Raw genomic sequence first — 22222 nt, 5'->3', positions numbered from 1 at the left:
TGCATGAGGGTCTGGCGGTCCGGGGCCCACCTGGCTCTGGGTACCGCCATGGTGTCCACGGCAGCCAGTGGTTCCTGGTGGGCACCAGATGCCCCTTCCTTGAAGGGCAGTTGCCCTCATGTTTGCCAGGCTCCCATTCTCTCACCTCTGACTTGAAAGAATCAGCAAGGGTACAATCACAGTGACAGAAATGAGCAAGCTGGACCCACGGGGGGCAGCCTCTGGGCTCTCTTCATGGTAACACGTACAGAAGTGGACACATGACACCTCTGAGACTCTGGCTCCTTTAATGAGACACAATCCCCCTCAGCACCCCCCACCCTCCCCCCGCACCCCCCCCACCACACACCCCATGCCCAGCGAGCTGCTCACACACACTCAGTTTCGGCCAGTGGGCTGGGAGCTGGCGGTGCTGCCCAGGGACCTGCGCCAGGAGCCAGCGGCACAGGAGCCCCCTCCACGGGCCGCTTTCCCGGTGGGATGGCCCTCGTGGGCCAGCAGCCACTCCTTCACGCCCACGCCTCCGGAGTAGTTGCCCACGGCCCCGCTGCTGCAAACCACGCGATGGCACGGGATGAGGATGGGGATCTGCAAGAGAACAAGGCGCCACGTCAGCCTGGCCCCACGCCCACCCCGGCGGTGCCCCCAGCCGCGTGCAGGCGCCACATCAGCCTGGCCCCACGCCCACCCCGGCGGTGCCCCCAGCCACGTGCAGGCACCACGTCAGCCTGGGCCCACGCCCACCCTGGTGGTCCCCCCAGCCACGTGCAGGCGCCACGCCCACCCCGGCAGCCCCCACCCAGCCACATGCAGGAGCCACGTCAGCCTGGCCCCACGCCCACCCCAGCGGCCCCCCACCCCCAGCCATGTGCAGGAGCCATGTCAGCCTGACCCCACACCCACGCTGGTGGCTCCCCCTAGCCACATGCAGGCACCACATCAGCCTGGCCCCACGCCCACCCCGGTGGCTCCACCCAGCCACTTGCAGGCCCCGTCTCAGCACGAGCCTCCCCTTGGCTTCCGAGTGTCCTGGGTGGGCCAGGGCAGAGGCCCAAGGTAAACGTGGGGCCTCTTCTAGAGCAGGGGTCTTCAGCCCCCAGACCCACCCCGGTCTGTGGTCTGTGAGGAACCAGGCCCCACCACGGGAGGAGCAGCAGGTGAAACCAAAACCCACCCCCATCCTATCCCGGGTCTGTGGAAAAACTTGTCTTTTATGAAACTGGTTCTTGGTGCCAAAAGGGCTGGGTTCTAGAGAATCCCTTCATGCTAGGATTTGGAAGGAGAAAACAATTTTACTTGATAAGTGATTTAAAATATATATATACAGAATTTAAGAAGATATTCCCAAGTTTAAGTGCCACGTCAAGTTCCCAAACATTTTCGAGGAGCAAGAGGAAGCGTCAGGGAATGCTGTGCTCAGAGGCCACTCTAACTCTGAGGCTGGCAGACTGCGGGTGCGGCCCACACAGTCCACAACTGGCTTTGTAAATAAAGGTTTACTGGAACACAGCTATGCCCACTTGGTACAAACTATCTGTGGCTGCAAAGCTGAAAACATTTACTGTCCTGCCCTTTACAGGAATTGCTTGCCAACCCTGCTTTACAGATACCAGTGGACTTGGGGCGCTGAGGGGTGCTGCTTCCCTCCTTAGCCTCTGATACGGAAGTTTGAGAAGCTCCACTTCTCATCTGTTCCTATGTGAGAAGCAGTTGCCAGACCCCCAATCCGAGGCTGGGACCGACCCTCTGCCCTGGGGCCCTGCTCCCCACTCTTCCTCCCATAGGGTCCTCCCCACCTCCCCAAAAAGCCCTAACAGGAAGGCAAAGCTGCCCTGCGCCTTTCACATCTGGAGACAAGTGGAGTAGTTAGATGCCTGCCTAAATCAGCAGGGTGACTCCACAGAAAGCAAGGGCACTTCACAATGAAAGCAAACACAAGCACGGAGAACCGCCCGACAGTGAGGAAGGCTCCACTGCTAGGATCCTGGGGGCAACAGCCGCCCAGGTGCCGAGCGTCCTTGAGACGCACCAGGAAACATGGACCCAGCACCACCTCCCAGAGAGGCTCACCTGCAGCTCACGACGCTGCCGCACCAGCCCCAGGGGAGGGGCAGGCCCAGTTCCCAGGAGGCTGGACAGGCAGGCGGGCCAGCACACCGCTGACTGGCCCGGAGCCGGCAGCACGCAGACCTGCGGGAGCGCAAGACCCCACGGAGTGGACTGGACCGGACGGCAGGGCCCACAGGTGCTGGACGCGACTCTGGCAGGGGCTGTGGCTCCTCCTGTAGCCACGTGGGCGAGTTCCACCTTGCCCTGCGCTCCGCACGGCGACCCCACTGGAGGGACCCTGCCCTCCCGGTGGCCCCTGGCGGCCCCACCGGGTCCGTTCCTGAAGGTGAGGGTTGCTGTCTGCACGGGGGCTCTGACTGCAGGTGGAGGGGGGCTCTTGGGCTGGTCTGGCCCCCTCCCACCCTCAAGGGGAGGGCGACTCACTGAGCAACCGTCCTTGGAGGAAGGCAGGAGTGTGTCTGCCCAGCACCTGCAGAGTCCGGCAGAGGGACAGCCTGCCCCCCGGCATGGGGGTCCTGTCTGGAGAGGGGCCAGGGTGGGGAGCTGGGCTCAGGCCTTCAGAGACCCCACGTGTGGGGTCCTCCACCCAAGGTAACCAGGCGCCTCTGCTCCCCGGGAGGTCACCTCTGCCCTCACCCGAGGCCTTCACTGCGGGTGGAGCAGGCTGCCACCTGACACACACTCCCGCCGGGGGCCCCCCTCTGTGGGGCGGCCCCTGTCCTGGGAGGGTGGCTGGATTCCCAGCCCTGTCCTGTCCTGGACACAGTGCTCAGTAAGGACACGGCAGGGAGAACATGCCTGACATGCATGCTGTGACCCCACGCCCTCCGTGGAGCCCAGGCCAGACTCCACAACCTGACGGCGCAGCGAGCCTCTCGTCCGGGTCCGAAAGCTGCTTGGAGGCCCGCATTCTGCACGCCGTTCCGGGGGACCGCAGAGGCAGGGCCTGGAGGTGGCAGTCTGACCTCCCGCGCCTCACAGACCAGCCCTGACTCGGATTTTGGGGGGTCTGGGTTACCATGGTGACGCGTGCTGTCTGTGGAGTTCTAGCCCCGTGTGCTGAGGAGGGCTCAGGCTTCCTCTCCCACACTGTCTGACCAAGCGAGAAGCGGCCACACTGCTGGGCCTGCCCACAGCACACAACCGGGGGGAACAGGAAACTTCAGGAACAGATACAGTAGTCACATTAATAACTGCTGGGAGGACACGATTAGATAATACACAATTCAAGTTTTTGACTGATAAGGAGGTAGACACTTAATTCAATTTAGTTTTATAAACATTTAGGCCCCAATTCAATTTTCCTCCCGAACAGCAGACTTCACACACAAGCTCTGCTTTTCTCCCTCTTGCCCAACAAGCTACGGAACTGTGAGTGTGTAACGTGACCCTCTCTTTCTAAGCACCATGCAGATAACAGACTGCTGGCCTGGAATAGCAATTACAGAGATAGCTATGATCAGTCTTCATCTTTGATGGGAACTGGTGACTGACCAAACACACACGATTCTCACCTCCAGAAACGGGAACACTGCTTCTGTTCATGCTAATTTCAGTGGCAGGTTCCAGACTGTTAAAATAATGAAACCTGCTAAAATTCATTGTGCCCCCTAAGGACATTCCAAAGGATCCACACCCTCTATGCCCTCTCCTTTAAAGCCTGTGCTGCATGAAATGTAATTTTTATCAATAACCAAGTAGCTCATAATATCATAGCTGCATTGAAATCTTCATGCTGTGAAATCTAATTCATCCAATACATGAATCCATCACTTACACAGACCCTTTCTCAAATGCTATAAAACTTCCAAACCCATAGATTTGTCTCCAACAAAAATAACACGAAGGGGCCTTTCAATCAATAATGGAATCCCTCTGATTCTGGTGCTGGCTGAATATTTTCTCCAGCTTTGCCTTTGTTCTTGTGGGTAGTAGCCCACAAGGGAAAGAGCTTGTTTTCACTTGCGGCCTCATCAATACCTAAATCCTGGTGAACAAGTGACACTGAGAAGCTGTAATCAATAGCTCCCTGTGCGTTTTTTTCTTCTGGTCAAATGGTTCAGCCCCACTGACAGCCCTGACACTTAGAACATGATGCTAAGTCTTTATCAACAGCCATCTGGGTGACTGGCAGGACAAGACTCGGGGGGTCATTAAGGCTCAGGGAAATCTGTGAATAAACGAACTCCTCAGGAATGCACTTGTTTAGGAAAAGGTGGGGAAACTCTCTGCCAAGTATCGATCGCTTCTGAACTGCACTTAGCAAACTCTGAGGATGAGCAGGAGGGGCTTCATCAGGCAGGGTATGAGCCCTCGCCAACCTGCCTCACCAGAAGACTGCCACCCCGGGGCTGGGTCTGGGACAGGGCATTCTGGAGGGCTGCAAGTCATTACACCTGGGCTATTAATCCATTCACGGAAAATTCTGGAAAAACCAAGGGCCTGGGGTGGGCTGAAACCCCCCCAGCAGCAGACACCACCCCTCAGTCTGCGGGTGAGCAGCCCACGCCTCGAGCACAGGCCGTCACGGGGGCCGGCACGTCCTCGTTTACTGCCGCACACCACGGAATGGGCGCACCATGAGCGCCAGGGTGTCCTGCAGCTTCTGCGTCTGTCTGTCTGTCATGCTCCTCCTGAACACAGAGATGGCTTCACTGCGTACGTCTCCAGGCCGCCCTCCCTGTGCCCACGTGTGTGGCTCTGTGGCTGGACTTTGCCGTCGGCACTGAGAAGGGGGATGTGTCCACTGGGTTGGCCCCATATCCCTTCACTTCCCCGGGTCCCCTCAGGACCCCTCAGCCTGCTGTATGGATGATCCAAAGACCTCTGAGCACGGCTGACTCCGCTGAGCTGGCCCAGCTGCAAGGCACACAGGCTGTCTCCTTCCAGGAGCACCCCAGCTCTTCTGAGCCACCCCTGGAGGCATCTACTGGGTCCTCTGCAACTTTCTCGTCAGGCTGGGGTTCCTGTGTGAGGCCAGGCAGTGCCCTGCAATAGAGGGATGCCCAGGGCAAGGCCAGTGGCTCACAGCCACCGCACGGCCCTTGTCATGGGACGGCACCACCATGAGGGGCCACGGTGTGGGCAGGATCCTCCCCGTGTCCTCAGGCCACCTGGGTACGCGCCCATGGGGACGTCAGGACAGGGAACTGCATGGACAGAAGCGTCTCAGGCCCCGTGAGAGCCTGCTTTACAGATGTCAGGGGCTGGGGCCACAGTTGAGCAGAGACAGTCACAGAGATCAACAGCAGGAGGAGGTAGTCCTGCTGCCTGCAGGACAGTGAAGGTTTCTGAATGCTGCCTTACGCGCTGTCGCCAGCAGTCACGGCCTGGCCACTTCAGAAAGTGGGGAACTGTGGCTGTCGTGAGGGGCAGGTGTGGGCTGCTGTGCACGCCAGTGAGCGGGGCTGCACACGCCGAGGGGGCAGGCAGTGCTGGGATGAAAGGCCAGCCTCACTCAGGGAGGGAAGGCCCTCAGGGAGAGGAGCAGAAGGACCAAGCATCCCCAGGGTGTGAATGGAGTGTGGACAGTCGGGAGAATTTCTACACAGCTCGGGGACCCTGGGATGCAGGAAGCGGGCACCTCCAGAGCTCACCCAGAGACCCTGAGTGGACACACAGCACAGAGTGGAGTCAAACTGTCCAACAGAGTGACCTGGGAGAAGGTGGAGGCCTTCCAGAGGGAAGGAGCCACGTCAGCGTCACTGGGAAGCCTCAACAGTTACCCCTGGAAATTGACCCAGGGTCATCCATGTGTGCCACGCAAACGGGGCCTGCAGCCTGTGGAGATGGCGTGTGTAACACCACTCTGGGACGCTGAGATGGAAGCACAAGAGAGGCAAACACAACACCGACCCGCTCCCCAAGCCCCCGCCGCGCGGAGCTCGCGACCTGCGAGGCGGCGGTGCTGTCATCTGCCGCGCACTGCTCCCGACAGTCTGGGGTGTTTAACACGGACACAGACTCTTCTCCAGGCAGACAGACACTACAACAGTTCATACCACCCACAGGAGCTGCCCCTGCGCCCGCAACGGTGCAGTTCTGTGTGCAAGGCCGAGTGGCCGGCTGTGCCCTGGGGCCACCAGCTGAGGGGAGGGGGCCGCGGGCCATGCTGGGCAAACCCTGCCTCTCCCCAGTGAGCACGGACAGAAACCATATTGAAAACACACAGCAAAGCCACAGCAATGTTTTAAGAACTGGGTCAATTCATGGACTAACTCCCCACCCCCGCGATATGACCATCTGCTGGCTTTTCCTGATTGGATGGCACTCTCCCACCACGTTACAGAATCCCTACAGCTTCAGGGAGAGACCAACCCAGGGCGATGGCGCCCAGGTCTGGAGAGGCCGTCCCTGAGTGACAGCACCGGGGTCTGGAGAGAGCGTCGTGGGGCAATGGTGCCCGGGTCTGGTGGGCACTGCAGACCAATGACACCGGGGACGTTCCAGGGCCCCGTGCAATCGTGTGAGGGCTCCCAGCGGCCGAGCTGCTGTGCGGATGGGGTGCCCTTCCCACCCCTGCAGGGTCCTCAGGCGAGTGTGGCTTTGGCCAGGCCCACACCACAGCCTTCCGAGACTGGACAACCCCCTTCCAGAGGCCCCGATGTGAACACCTCCTCTCCTCCCCAGCAGCCCAGGTTGCCTCTGACACTCGCCTGAATCAAAGGACCCTCGGACTCTGAGCGCTGTGCCCCAACACCCCGCTGACCGTGGCCACACACTCACAGGGTTGCTCCTCATGGCTCCTCCCACGGCCCGCGCTGCTCTGGGGTTGCCCGCCAGGGCTGCTAATTGCTGGTAAGAAACCGTTTCTCCAAATTTCACAAGCTTCAGCAGCTTCCATAACACCTGTCTGGTGAATGAGTCTGAAAGAGAGAAAGCAAATGACGTTATTGGGACAAACGGCTCCAACAGCTAAGATACAAATAGCTGCCAGCCCTGAAAGAGAAAACGCAAAACCCTACACAGAGGTGTGACTTAATTAAAACCCAGCTCCGCACGGGGTCCTGTCACCACGTCACTGACGAGGAGAACGCGCAGGAGGCGAGCCGAGGGCGGGCCAGCACCTCCACAGGCCTCGCCAGTGGGTAGCACAGACGGCTCGCCCTCTCACCTCCCCGGAGCTCCACGTGGGCCTGCGGCGCACTCTCCTGGGGCCCGCGCAGGTGTGGGTCGGCACACGGCTCACTTCACAAGCACAGAAGGCCCTGCGTGCGCACCAACTTTGGAAGCTTTGTACTGCTTGTTCAGTCCCGACTACAGCTGGGATGCAGAAGGAAAAGGAGGCCGTGGGCTGGACCACGGTCTGACGCTAGCTTAGCCTCCACACCCGAGAGCGAGCAGGCTGAGGATGCCAAACACCACGGCCCACAAGGCTGGTGGCAACCTTGGCTCCAGGCATCTGCAAGGAACAGAGCTGCAAAGATAAAACAGCCTTACCCCCGTTTTAATGAGCAGTCACATCAAGCTGCTGCACGGGTGAAGAGGAGGACATAGGACAGCGTCTCCCTCTGCTGCGGGCTGAGAGTGCTTCCGGGTGGGCAGGGCGCTGTAGAGGACCTGGGCACGCGCCGGGCCATCTCATTCGAGGCCTCTCATCTTTCCCCAGAAGACGCGTGCCCGCGAGCATGGGACAGGGAGCTGCCCACCACCCCCCTCTCCAAGGCGAGGGCAGGAGCGCCTGACACAGCAACAAAGGGAAGGAGTCCATGGGCAGTTCCTGGGTCCAGAACAGCACTAATTACACTTCACGCCAAGCTGGCCAAGTGCGATTTGGTTCTTAAAGGAAACACACCCTTACACGCATGTTAAATAATAAAAATCACTTCTTAACTGAAGGGAATGATAATCACTTCACTGGGAAAAAAATCTGTTTAGTCTTTATTATAACATTAAGCAAATTAAACATCAGCATAATCCAGGTGATACTAGAAAAGGGTCAGCAAAGAAATTGACTTTGTTGTTCATTAATTTACATGGATTAGTAGAGGGCAGAAAGATAGCAAATGTGCTCTAGTTTTTTATGATATAATTTCAAACTCTACACCATTTGTGGCAGGAGGGTGACTTTGGGGTTAATCAGACTGATTTGTCCTTTTAATTGCTTTCTATTCAAAGAAAATTCATTAGATAATGTTCTCTTCAAAATTCATGAATCAATTTAACTGAAGAAACCACATTAACAGCTTTGGGTTCATTAGCACATGCGGTTGTGTGACTAGCTGATTGCTGCGAGGGTTTCCTTAGGCAAACAGACTTTGTTTACTGTGATTTCTTTAGAAAGCGTTTTGAAATCAAACTGTTAATCATTATTATTGTCACCACTGTTGTGCTTAACTTAAAAATAAAAGGAAGGAAAAAGAAAAGCAAGGCAGCTTGGTGGTAACTTGGAGAAAAGAGGTTTCAAGGACAGCTGTCTTGAAAAAGAAACAATTAAAAGCAGCTCAAGTCAATACTGCAAGACGCCAAGACCAGGTTCCAGCTTTCCTCCAAGAGCAGAGCCGCCGGCTCTGTCTTCCCTGCTCTGGCCCGGGGAGAGGATGCTGCCCAGGCTGTCCCGAGAGCAGTCTGGGACCTACTGAACCGGCAGGGACAGTGAGGGGTGCGTGTGAAGGGTACTGGAGACGGAGCGGCTCCAAGGAGCCATGTCCGCTCCTCTACCCTCATGGAGTGCCAGCCCTGGGGCTGCTCTGACGGGTTACTGCCAAGTCACAGAGCGCCTCTCCTTCCAAGGGCAGAAGCATCGTATAATGAAACAATTACAAGCCCATGTGTGGGCACAGAGTTTAACAAACATTTTCGGCTTCATTGTCAATTTTTCACAGGAAACCGTTTCTCATCTTGTACATGCCCAGCAATATATTAGAACAAATAGCTGAAAAAATGCAGTGTTTTGCAATCAAGCACATCATTTTTTTTTTTTAACCTCGAACTCAATCCACCCTGTAGGGAGCAAATGCATTAATTAGTCTTAAGCAGCTCTCAGAGTCAATGTCTTTGCCCTGGACCTGTGCAAAAATCAGACCTGAGTCCCACTTCTCCAAAAAAGAGGGGCGACACTGCGGGGGGCGACACTGTGAGCTGCTGAATATCATTCTGAAATGTAGTAAAAAAAAATCTGCTCAAAAAAATGAACATAATGTGGAAAACACACTTTCTTTAAGGTGTTCAGTTCAGTTGCTCAGTCGTGTTTGACTCTTTGTGACCCCACGAACTGCAGCATGCTAGGCCTCCCTGTCCATCACCAAATCCCGCAGTTTACCCAAACTCATATCCATTGAGTCGGAGATGCCATCCAACCATCTCATTCTCTGTCATTCCCTTCCCCTCCTGGCCTCAATCTTTCCCAACCTCGGGGTCTTTCAAATGAGTCAGTTCTTCCCATCAGGTGGCCAAAGTATCGGAGTTTCAGCTTCAACATGAGTCCTTCCAATGAATACCCAGGACTGATCTCCTTTTAGGATGGACTGGTTGGATCTCCTTGCAGTTCAAGGGACTCAAGAGTCTTGGTGAGGCAACCACATAAATCTTTAGTGGTGGGACAATCGTTTCAGGTGGCCCTAAGGACTGATGCTGAAGCTGAAGCTCCAATCCTTTGGCTACCTGATGTGAAGAGCTGACTCACTGGAAAAGACCCTGATGCTGGGAAAGACTGAAGGTGGGAGGAGAAGGGGACGACAGACGATGAGAGGGTTGGATGGCATCACTGATGCAATGGACATGAACTTGGGCAAACTCTGGGAGACGGGGAGGGACAGGGAAGCCTGGCGTGCCGTAGTCCATGGGGTCACAAAGAGCTGGACACGACCTGGCGACTGACCAACAGCAGCAGCAAGGGGCAACCACCGAACCACTGCCTTTCTCTCCTGCGAAGGTCCCCACGGAGGGCAGGCCGCGGCCCCCACAGGCCACACTCCGGGTGCTCCTCTCCCTCGCCCTCTCCAGCCTGCTCTGGGACTCAGGTGGGGTCAAGACTCCTTCTTAGCTCTCCCTTATCCTAAGGACCTGGTCACTTCCATTTCAGCCTAGGTGGCTACTCAGACCCGCCCACTGTACCCACCTAAACCTGGTGAAGACTGCTTTTTAAACCCCCCCTCTTCCTGGGCTGCTGGATGGGACATCGTGGGCTGGGCTGCTGACGCCACTGCATGCCTGTGGGGTGCCCTGCACAGCACCGAGCCTGGTGCCCACGCCTGGGTCACGGCCACCTGACAGGGCTCCGACTTTCCACGGGCTCTCCAGGCCTGGCCTTCTCTGGGCTCTGGCACAGGGGAGCCCGCAGCACCCTGGAGTGAGTGCCAGGCTCTGATCAGGAGGATCCAGCAGAGTTCTCCCACCACGTGCTCTTCAAGAGCACATCGGCTAATGTGACCTGACACTGCTCAGCATCAGAGCAGCCAGATGACCTTCCCAGGAAGGAGCCCGGGGGGGAGGCCACGAGAGCGACGGATGGGTGAGCACACGCTACTGAGCGCCTCCACGAAGCCTGGGCACAGAGCGCAGGGCTGTGGGGAGGAAAGGCCTGGGGAGAGGAACTGGAAGACGCACTGTGATGAGGCGCCCAGCCAGGACTGACTGTGGGCTTCCCAGGTGGCACTAATGGTAAAGAACCTGCCTGCCAATGCAGGCGACTTCAGAGATGCAAGTTCGATCCCTGGGTGGGGAAGATCCCCTGGAGAAGGAAACGGCAATCCACTCCAGTATTCTTGCCTGCAGAATCCCATGGACAGAGGAGCCTGGTGGGCTACAGTCCAGGGTAGGGGGAGGGGTCACACAGTCAGACAAGATGGAAGGGACTTTCCATGCACACAGGACGGACTGTGGCCTGGACCCTGGAGGTGGTTGTCAGTTCAGACAGAGCCCAGAAGCCCTCTCTGCCTTGAGGAGGGGGAAGCCCCCCTAGGGCTACTATCTTGATCTCTCTGGCCCCAGGCAATCCTGCAGTGTGTGCAGGGGGTGGCAATGGTGGGGGCCGGCAGGTGCTGAGAGCTCTGAGGAGAAACGTCCTTTCTGAGGAGAAGAGCTCTGGGCCCAAAGGTGGCTGGGCCCCCTGCCTTCTCCATCTCTCTGCTCCTGCTGCCTGGCCCCAGAGGCGCGTGCAGCTGCAGGAGCATGTGGGAGAGGACCAGGGAGGCTGTGGAGGAAGAGGGGACGGGCAAACCACACCGGAGCAGGAGCTGGGCGGGAGGGTCCAACGTGGAACCAAGACTGAGAACGGAGGGAAGGCTGAGCCCCTGCTGTGGTCCTGGGGGGCAGCCCTGAGGAGGCTGCGGAGGCTGCAGGGCGCAGACACTGAGAACGCAGCCGCAGAAGCCTGGCCAGGACTCAGGGGCTGCATCCAGCCAGGTCAAGGGTCTCGCCAACACGAATATCAGCGTTACCCACAGGACTCACATGAGACTCAGGGTCTCAGAACATCTATTCAAAATGAGCGGGTTACAAGGTCCAGAACACTCAGCATGTGAAGAGTCAGGAAATCCTCAGCCTTCCTGGGAAAAGAAAATCATCAACTGTAACGGCCAAGAAGACATGAAAGTTAGACTCTCCTGCCAACCCCTGCCCCGCCAAGCTTTCTGAGGTGTAATTAACAAAACTGTGAGACACCCAAACTGTATAATGCAATGACCTGATAAACATCAGCTGAGGACAGCTTCACAGGATCTGTGATAAGAATGCAGTGAGAAGGGAAATACCCTTGGAACAAGTGAAAATATAAAGAGTTCCCCCCAAAATGAAAATTACGAAGAAAAATCAGAGACTGTAGTACTGAAACATACAATATCCAAAAAGGAAGAACTGCACAGCATGGGCTTCTAGGCAGACTGGAGATGCCCGACGCAGAGCCAACTGGCCTGAAGACAAGTCAGCAGAAATGGTCAACCCGAGAGGCAGGAAAGAACGCCAAAAGCAAATGGCAATATCCAAGACAGCCTCGGGGACGTGCTGGAAAAGCCAGAAGGCCTAACACGTGTGTTACTGGAGTTCCAGGAGAGAAAGCAAAGTGTCGTGTAGAAGAGAAAATTCAAAGAAATAATAGCTAAAAATTGCCCAGATTTAGCAAAAGATATACAACCACAGATTTAAGAAGCTCAGCCATGTGCAAAGGGACAATCCCAAAGAAATCCACTCCCAAACCCATCAAGATGAAGCTGCTGAAATCTAAGGATGAAGATAGAAATCTGGAAAACAAGGAAAAATGGCGTATTATTTGTGGGAAAACTATGTTTGAATGACTGTAGAATTCTTACAGAAACTGCAGAGGTCAGAAGGAAGCAAAATGGCAGTTTTAAAAGTGCTGAGAGAAAAGAACCATCAACTCAGAATTCTATATCCCGTTTTGAAAAAAAAATCCTTCAAGGGTGAAGTTAAAATAAAGACATTTTTAGATCAAAAAAACCTAGAGATAGTACATTGCCAATAGACCTGAAAAGCTAAAGGGAGCTCTTCAAGGAAGAAGCAAAATAATACCACAGGGAAGCATGGAACATTAGGAATGAAAGCAGAACAAAAGAAATGGTAACTCTTTGGCTAAATACCACCGATTACTCTTCTGTTGAGTTCCTCAAAATATGTTTAATGACTGAAAGTAGAACCATGACATCAACGGCTAAGATTTTCAGCGTATGCAGGTGTAAACCATCAGCAGGAGTCGAAAGAGCTCCGTGGTGTCCACGTTAGGGGTGAAACGCTGACTCCAGTTAGACTGTGACAGTGATGTATGTAAGTATAATCCCGGAAGCAGCCACCAGAAAAACTGTAAGAGGTGATACAGTGAAAAACAGATGACAAAGTAGAAAATGCTAAACTATTCCAAAGGAAGGAAAGAAAGGGGAACGAAAAATGAAAAACAGAGGGAAAAGACAGAAACCAGATAATATTATGTGATAATAAAGTAATAAAATATAAGAAGTAAGATAGCAATAAAGTGAAATAAATGTCTGACATACCAACCCTAAGCGTTTATGTACCTTAACAACAGGGTTCAGATACATGAAGCAAAAGCTGACAAAAATGAAATGATAATTAGTCAAATCCACAATTATACCTGAAGACTTCACTACTCCTCTCTTGTAATAACTGACAGAAATATCTGACAGAAAATCAAGGATGCGGAAAGGAAAAAGCGCCACCAATCAACTTGTCTCGGCTTCATAGAGCACACAGTGACAGCAGAGTCTGTATTCTTGAGATGCACATGAACACCAAGCGAGACACAGCACGTTCTGGGCTATAAGACAAACACTAACAAACTTAAAACAGCTGAGATCAGACAGATGATCTTCTCTGATCGTAATGGAAAAAGGGAAAAGGAAAATCTCCAAATATCTGAAGAGTAAATATGCCATTTCTAAATAATCTATGAGCCACAGAAGAAGTCTTAAGGAAAAGAAAACAAAACTGAGCTGAATGAAACTGAAAATGCGCCTATCACAGACTACGGGACTCAGCTAAAGCACTATTTAGAGGAATATTTATAGCATTAAATGATAGTATAAAATATAACCATAACGTGCTGAGTTGATCAGTCGTGTCCAACTCTGTGACCCCATGGTCCAACCAGGCTCCTCTGTCCCTGGGATTCTCCAGGCAAGAACACTGGAGTGGGCTGCCATGCCCTCCTCCAGGGGATCTTCCCAACTCAAGGACTGAACCTGGGTCTGCTGGATTGCAGGCGGATTCTTTACCATCTGAGCCACCAGGGAAGCCCATAACAACAATAAGCTTCCAATTTAAGAAACCAGAAAAAGAAAATAAAAATAAACCAAAGAAGAAGGAAAGGAATAATAAAGGTAATGACAGAAACCAGTGAAACGGAAAACAAAAAGTGATCGAGTAAAATACATGAAACCCAAACCGGGTTCTTTGAAAAGATAAACTGGTAAATCTTTAGCAAGACTTATTAAAAACCCCTATCACCCTAAGAAATTAAAGAGGGGATGTTACTACTGACCTCATAGACATTAAATTGATAAAAATAATTCCTACAAAAAAAATGTGTGTGCAATACTCAATATCACAGATGCACTAGATCAATTTATCAAAACTGACTACCAAAACTCAACAAAGATGGAACAGATAACTGGAAGAGTCCTGTAACTATCAAAGAGCTTGAATTCATAGTTTAAAATCTTCTGAAATCATAGGGCCAGATAATTTCACCAGAAAATTCTATCAAACATTTAAAAGAATAGATCAATTCAGCATAATTTTTTCAGAATAATAGAGAAGGGAACAATTCCTAAGGCATTTTATGAGGCTGTAATTATCCAAATACCAAAATCAAAAAAGTAAGCAGAAAGGCACAGATCAAGATCTCTCATGGACATTATGCAAAAATTCTCAACAAGGTACTTGCAAATCAAATCGAGAAATATATCAAAAATAAGACATTAAAATTCAGTGGAGTTTGTCCTAGGAATGGAAGGCTGATTCAATATTTGAAAAAATTAATCTCTTATAAAGCTACATTAATCAAGATAGGATGTACTGGTGAGAAAATACATAGATCAATGGAAGAGAATTAGAAGAACAAAGGCAAGTCCATGGAAAAAGGATAATTTTTCCAAAAAATGGTGCCTAAACAACTGGGCAGCCACATGCAAAATATGAATCTAAACAGACCATGTACCTTCTACAGAAACTGACTCAATGTGGATCACAGGCCTAAATCTAAGAGGCAAAGCTATGAAAACCTCCACGAAAGGGAAAAAAGTAGGTAAGTTGAACTTTATCATAATTAGTTTTTGCTCTGTGAAAGATGCTGTTAAGATACCTTATAGAAAAGTCACAAGCTAAAAGAAAAATTTGCAAGATATATATTTGATAAAGGACTTGTATACAAAATACACAAAGAATTATTAGAAACTCAACAAGAAAATGACCCAATTATAAAGTGGATAAGAGTTTAACTTGGGCTTCACAGGAGCAGTGCCGGGGAGTGGGTCTTCTGTCTCGGGAAGATCCCCGGAGGAGGGCATGGCAACCCACTCCAGGATTCTCACCTGGAGAATCCCACGGACAGAGAAGCCTGGTGGGCTATATAGTTCACGAGGTTGCAAAGAGTCGGACAAGACTGAGCAATTAAGCACAAGAGTTTAACAGACACCTCCTCACCAAAAAAGATATATAGGTGACAAATAACCATCTGAAAAGATGATGAACATCATTTGTCATTAGGGAGTTACAGGTTAACATAATGAGATACGATTAGATACTATCAGAATGGCTAAAAACCAACGGATAAAAAAAAAAACCCTAAACAGTACTGACTGCTGGTGAGGATGAGGGATATTCAGTCACTGCTGATGAAAATGCAAAGAACAACAACTGCTCTGGAAGAAAGTTTGCTAATTTCTTACTTACAAAGCTAAACAGGAGCTTACCACACAAATGAGTGACTGCACTCCTAGGTATTTATACTCAACAGACTGGAAAACTTATGTCCACTGAAGTGTGTGGCAGGAAGAACAGTGGCCTAAGCAACTCTGGAAACAAGTGGAGTCTCTAAGGCTGAGGCGAAAGGAGCTGCACTGTCCACTGTACTCTGGGTGACACGGCTGTTTCCCATGGAGTACAGGATAAAGATGCCTATACTGCGATGCAGAATACTGGGCTCAACTAATGAAGTAAATGGGTGCAGAAGACGGGAGCCAGTTTCTCTCTGATGGGGGAGGAGCATGCAGATGAGCAAGGGGAGAAGGCTAGAATGACCCGTGTAATGATGGATCAGAAACCTGTGTAGATTTCAGTATGAACTAATGTATGAACTAATGTTTAGAAGATGTGGGTGGGTTTGATCCCTGGGTTGGGAAGATCCCCTGGAGAAGGGAAAGGCTACCCACTCCAGTATTCTGGCCTGGAGAATTCCATGGACTACAGTCCATGGTGTTGCAAAGAGTCGGACACGACTGAATGACTTTCACTCTACCTTAATATTGGTAGAGGTCAATGCCAACCTCAACAGTGTTAAATCATAATGATAGTATGGACCCTTGACATGATTTCATGAAAATGGCACTCTACCTCTGTGGTTTTCCTCTTATAACTCCATAACTCCAGTCTATCATGAGAAAAGCATCATATAAATTCTAATATAATGACATCCTACAAAATTCCTGTCAGGTACTCTAGAAAACTACAAAGGTCATCTTAGACAAGGAAAATCTTGAGAAAATGTCAAAGCCAAGAGAAATCTAAGGAGAAATAATGACCAACTCTAATACGGTATCCTAAATTGGTTCCTGAAATGGAAGGACATTAGGTTAAACCTAAGGAAATTTGAATAAAACATGAACTTTAGTTAAGTAAGATATTGACACTGGTTCATTGAATTAACAAGTGTATCAGTAATACAAGAGGTCAATTATAGGGCAAAACAGATGTGGGTACAAGTGGACTCTCTGTACTAACTCAATTATTGGTTTTTTTTTTTTTTGGTAAATGTAAAACTGTTCTAAAAAATAAAGTCTACTTAAAATGAACTAATATGAGCCACCATATTAACAGCCCAATGAAGAAAAAGACATAATAATATTAATCATGGTAGGAAAAAAATTTAAGAAGTTTCAACATCCATTCATGATGAAAGCTCTCAGCCACCCCGGAATAACCCAATAAAGGTAATGATAAAAAACCTACAGTTAATATCATACTTAACTGTGGAAAGATGAATGCTTTTCCCCTCAAGACTGAGAAAGAAGCAAGGATGCCCACTCCTATTCAGTATCACAGTGGAAATTTTAGCCGTTACAATAAGACAAGAAAATAAATATATTTTGGAAGGAAATAAAACTGTCCCCATTTACAGGCATTGTGATTTGTTTATTGGAAGACACCTAAGAATCTATCAAAACAAACAAAAATTCCAACAACAAAACCAGCTTTGAACTAACAGGCGAATATAGCAGAGTCACCAGGTACAAGGTCAACACACAAAAGCCAATCACAGCTCTGTTATTGGTAATAGCTCCAACCAAACTGAAAATACTTAGATTTAAATCTAACTGTATACAAGATCTTTATGCTGAAAACTACAAAATGCTGATGTACTGATAGTATTATAAAAGAAAACTTAAATAATTTGAGAGACATACCATGTTCATGGATAGGAAGGCTCAGTATTACAAAGATTTCAATTCTGCAAAAACTGATCCACCGATTTATTTCCATTCCAGTCAGAATCCCAGGGGTATTTTTTGAAGATATAGACAAGATGATTCTAAAACTTACATGGAAAGGCAAAGGAACTTGAATGGTCAAAACATTCTGATAAAGGCAAAAGGAAAAAAAAAAAAGGCTGAGAAATCACCCCAGCAGGTTTTAAGACATACTATCATGCTGTTATAGATCAAGATAATGCGAAATTTATAAAGGGATAAACAGAGAGACTTTCAAAGGAGACTAACATACAATGTCCAAATGGTTTATGACAAAGTTGCAAAAGGATTTCAATGGAAAAAGGATATTACTTTCAAAAAGTGGTGATGGAAAACTTGATATCTAGATGCAAAACACTCAACTCTGACCTAAGTCTCATACCTTTTAAAAATTAATTTAAAATAAATCATTTAAAAAAAACTTTCAACTAAAAAAGAAAATTTTAGAGTAGAGGAGAAAACCTTTGTGACCCAAAGTTAGGCAAACAGTTCTTAGATGTCATCAAAAACACAATCCATAAATTTAAAAGTAAACTGGACTTCATCAAAATGAAAACAAAACAAAACTGGTCTGTAAAAGTTAGTGTTAAGAAATACAAGACAGGTTGGAGCCTGAGAGAAAATATTTGGAAATATATCCAATAAAGGACTTATATTCAGAATATATACAAAAACATTTAAATTCAACAGTAAGAAAACAAACAACCTTATTTAAAAAGATGGGCAAAGACTTGAATTGACAGTTCATCAAAGGAGGATATGGTTTGGTAAGTAAGCACATGAAAAGATGTTCAACATAATTGTTAAAGAAATGCAAATTAAAATCATGATGAGATAGTATTCCACACCTATTAGAATGGCTATAATAAACACATGAAGATAACACCTATACTGCGGAACACAACAATTAAGAGGAATAAACTACAGATACACAAAACAATTTGGATGAATCTCAGAGGTATTAAACTATTCACAGAAACCAGGCTCAAAAAATAAATACCATCTAAGCCCATTTCTATGACATTCTCAGTGCCGCAAGCCCGGTGACAGCACAGAGCGGAGCCTGCCAAGCGTCGGGGAGGCAGCTGTGATGCAAACGGGCAGCAGTGGGGCATTTAGGGTGATGGAACTCGCCTGTCCTGCTCATGACGGCAATTACAGAAATCTACACATGTATTAAACTCCACAGCACTGTAAACCACAAAATTCAGTTTTACCACATTTCTGAAAAGACAAGATTGAAGGAAACACATTTTCTAGACATCTTTTCTTTAACCAAAGAAGAGTTTCTTCCTAAAGGTCAAGATATCTACTTAAACTGGAGTCTAGGTCACATTCTCTGCCTAGTCTTTCTCCTCTGCAAGTTCGCCCTCAACATTAATAATACAGTCATCATGGTGGGCCCTCCACTCAACACAGCTCAGAGCAAGGGCCTGCCTGAGGGGTCTGCTCCTTAACAGAGAGCTCTGGGGCTGACCCAGAGGAGGTATCCAGTGAGCGTCTATGGGATGAATGGAGGAGCGGGCCTGGTCTTCCCTGAGTCCGCCTGAGGGCGGCTAGTGCTGGGGGGAAGCAAGCAGCACCATTTACCCCCGAGAGCAACCTCAAGCTGCCAAGCCCGACTTGGGCGACAGAGCAGCTGGCAGAGGCAGGCATGGTCCCCGGCTGAGAGCGAGCGGCTGGACTCAGGTACGGCTGGACTCAGGTACGGCTGGGGATGCGGCCCCGTCAGGGAGCACGGTCTCGACACGAGCACTGAGAACAGCTGGGCAGAGGGGCACTGCGGCCCCACCAGCTCTCAGACATGCTCAGGATGGACAGCTGCTGCTGCAGCAGCCTTCGCCCCAGCCTTCCCACAGGGAAGCGGTCAGAGTCCAGCACAGCGAGGGCACGAGGGGGCCTGGCGCTACACCCTGCAGGCAGAGCACCAGCAGTCCAGCAGAGGGCCTCTGGAGGGGCCAGAGCAGGTCACCCTGCTCCTAAGCGGGCTCAGCCAGGGCCGCACACAACGAGGGGCCTCTGTATCTACAAACACAAAGGAGTCCCCTGACACTGGCCCTCCAGAGCGCCAGCCTCACCTCTATCAGCCACAGCTGCTTCTGACATCAGGACTGGGTGACTTGTAAACACTCTCTTCTTTCCATGTGCTGTAATACATGTATACTTCATTTCAAATGAAATGTAACACTGCTTAAGGGAAAATAACTGCATTTATTTCAGTTATTTCCAGGAGTCATGTATGGATTGAGAGTTGGGACTATAAAGAAAGCTGAGCACCGAAGAATTGATGCTTTTGAACTGTGGTGTTGGAGAAGACTCTTGAGAGTCCCTTGGACTGCCAAGGAGATGCAACCAGTCCATCCTAAAGGAAATCAGTCCTGAATATTCATTAGAAGGACTGATGCCGAAGCTGAAACTCCAATCCTTTGGCCACCTGATGCGAAGAGCTGACTCATTTGAAAGACCCTGATGCTGGGAAAGATTGAGGGCAGGAGAAGGGGACGACAGAGGATGAGATGGCTGGATGGCATCACCGACTCGATGGACATGGGTTTGAGTAGACTCTGGCAGTTGGTGATGGACAGGGAGGCCTGGCGTGCTGCGGTTCATGGGGTCGCAAAGAGTCAGACACGACTGAGCGACTGAACTGGACTGATTCAGTTATGTCAGCTATGACCTCTACAACCCTATCAGCAGCAGAGAAAAAGCAAAGAATAAAAAAGCTTATAGGTCACCTCAAAGGTTCAGGAATCAACACGGTATTTTCATTTCAGCAGTTGCCTAACCAAGTCAGACTACATGAACTAAATACACCTACTTGAGAATGTCAGCCTGGTGCACGGGGGTAGGGGGTGTGTGACTGTCCTGATGGGAGATGGCACACACCGTGAAGCCTGTGACAGTCTGCTGTGGAACTGGGAGTGGGGTCTGGAGTGACACAGTGCCAGGGACAGACACACCTCTGCCAGCCAGTATCTCTGGGCTGGGCTGGTCAGGATGGTGAGACACTCCACCTGGAAAACCCAAGGGACGTTCCCGGCTTGTGAAGAGGACTGCCTCATGGTGGCCGTGGGGGACAGTCCCAAGCCAGCCTTTCTAACATACGACAAAAACAGGCTGCAGAAAACTGTGGCATTGGATGGTGGGCAACAACCAGGGAGATGGGAGGGAAATGCTGGGACACAACTGCTGAGGGCCTGGTCTTGAAGAGTGGGTATGTTTCCTGGAAGGAATGGGGCTGCCTCAATAGAAGGGACCCCCAGTGGGAACTGGGGCAGGCGGCTGATGTGGTCTCCTTGCCCTTCACTTACTCCTCCTGTAAGCGCCCGACCTGGGCTCCTTTTTCCAGGTGAGGAAATGTGGCACCGGCCTCTGGGTTCCCAGCGGGGACTCTGTGGTCCCAAGCACTGCTGAGAGCCCAGATTACAGGCGTGGAGGGAGATTCTGTCCTGTGGGTGAGCCTGGAGTAACTGTCCAGCTAAGGGCGGGCCTACTGAAACCATGCACAAAGGCAGTCAGAGCCTGTGGTCCGCCGGTACTCAAGGGAAGAGGAGCCTGACTCACCTGGAGAGAGCACGGCACCTCTGCCGCACCAGGAACACAGAAACAAATGATAAAAAAAAAAAAAAATCAGGAACACACAACACAAATCTTACGACTCCTCAGAGAGACAACGGGGGCGCCCCAGGTGGCACGAGTGGTAAGGAACCTCCTGCCAGTGCAGGGGACGTAGAGACAAGGGTTCAGTCCCTGGGCAGGAAGATCCCCTGGAGGACGGCATGCAACCCACACCTGCCTGGAGAATCCCACGGACAGAGGAGCCTGGAGGGCTACAGTCCACGGGGTCGCCAAGAGTCGGACACACCTGAAGAGCATGAGCACGTGTGCAGAGAGACAGTGGGCAACTTTCAGGAACAATAAGTGTTTTTTACTTTTAGAACAGTGGTCCTCACAGTCCAGTCTGGGGAGCTTCGGGGTCCCAGAGACCCAGTCAGGGGGACTGTGAGGTGAACACTATTATCAGAGTAACACTGAGGTGCTATCTGCCTTTTAAATTTTCATTCTCCCTCAAGTACACGGAAGAGCTTCCCATAAGCCACCTGATGTGTGATAGACAGATTACGCACAGGAGCAGCTCCGAGAGTCTGCCTGCCTTCCACTAAGGCAAGAATTAGAGAGGCTGACCAGAGTGCAGAGCGGCACCGCTCTTCTGTGTTTTTGATCTTGGAAAATAGTTATTTTCACATGAATATATATTAGTTTTGATAATACGCAGTGAATTTATTATTACTTTAGAATAAATTAATACACTAAAAAACTCTCAGGTTTAATTTTCAACATGGTCAATGTACATAAATAAAATGCTGGTAATCCAAAGCTCTCTGAGGTCCTCAGCAGTTCCAAGGAAGACAGAGGGGTCCAGAGGACAGACAACCTCCATGAAGGGTTAGGGGGCCCCTCCCTGTCCACGCCTGGCCAGAGGAGGAGGGCCCGGCTGGCCCGGAGCGTACCAGAACACAGTCTTCAAGCTCATCTCGCTGGCGGATTGGACTGTATCAGCCCTCGGAAACGAGCCTCGGCCTCACCCGCTGCGGGGAGATAAGGCTCTCACTTGGCGAGGCTGGTGCAGGTGAGGCAGGCTCAACAGCCTCGTGGCTGCACCTGGCATACTGTATTTGTATTCACCTTTCCAATAATTAGAGCTCCCGAAACTTATTTAACAAAAGAATTATGCCTAAGACTTAAAGCTCAAACTTAAGGAAGCCTACAGAGAAATGATTAAACTGTGAATGTCCTGGTATGAATGTGAATAATTATACATTAACACCCTTTACCATTCAAATAATTGTCATTCAGCTCAAACCTGGATAACTGACTTTTGAACAGGTGTTAGCAGTTTCTGAACACTATAGGAAATACAGAGAAAGGCTGTAAAAAAAAGAGGGAAGGGGTTGACGTGTTCCTGAGGGTCCCCGTGAAAAAGGTGTGGGCATCAA

The 22222-nt window shown here is 50.3% G+C and overlaps 1 protein-coding gene across 1 annotated transcript in view; it reads right to left on the bottom strand.

Annotated features, from left to right (window-relative positions):
- Window positions 1-270: 270 nt before the first annotated feature.
- Window positions 271-22222, bottom strand: part of MGMT (O-6-methylguanine-DNA methyltransferase) — a 264559-nt gene continuing 242607 nt past the window's right edge. Inside the window, exons 4-5 of the mRNA XM_040254753.1 lie at window positions 6796-6935; window positions 271-588 (exon numbers count right to left, since the gene is read on the bottom strand). Of these exons, the coding sequence (XP_040110687.1) occupies window positions 379-588; window positions 6796-6935 (350 nt within the window). The 3' untranslated portion in view covers window positions 271-378. The remainder of the gene's footprint in view (window positions 589-6795; window positions 6936-22222) is intronic.

The sequence above is a fragment of the Oryx dammah genome, unplaced genomic scaffold (assembly GCF_014754425.2).
Source record: "Oryx dammah isolate SB20612 unplaced genomic scaffold, SCBI_Odam_1.1 HiC_scaffold_14, whole genome shotgun sequence".
NCBI classification, from domain to species: Eukaryota; Metazoa; Chordata; class Mammalia; order Artiodactyla; family Bovidae; genus Oryx; species Oryx dammah.
This window is presented reverse-complemented; position numbering and strand designations above follow the sequence as displayed.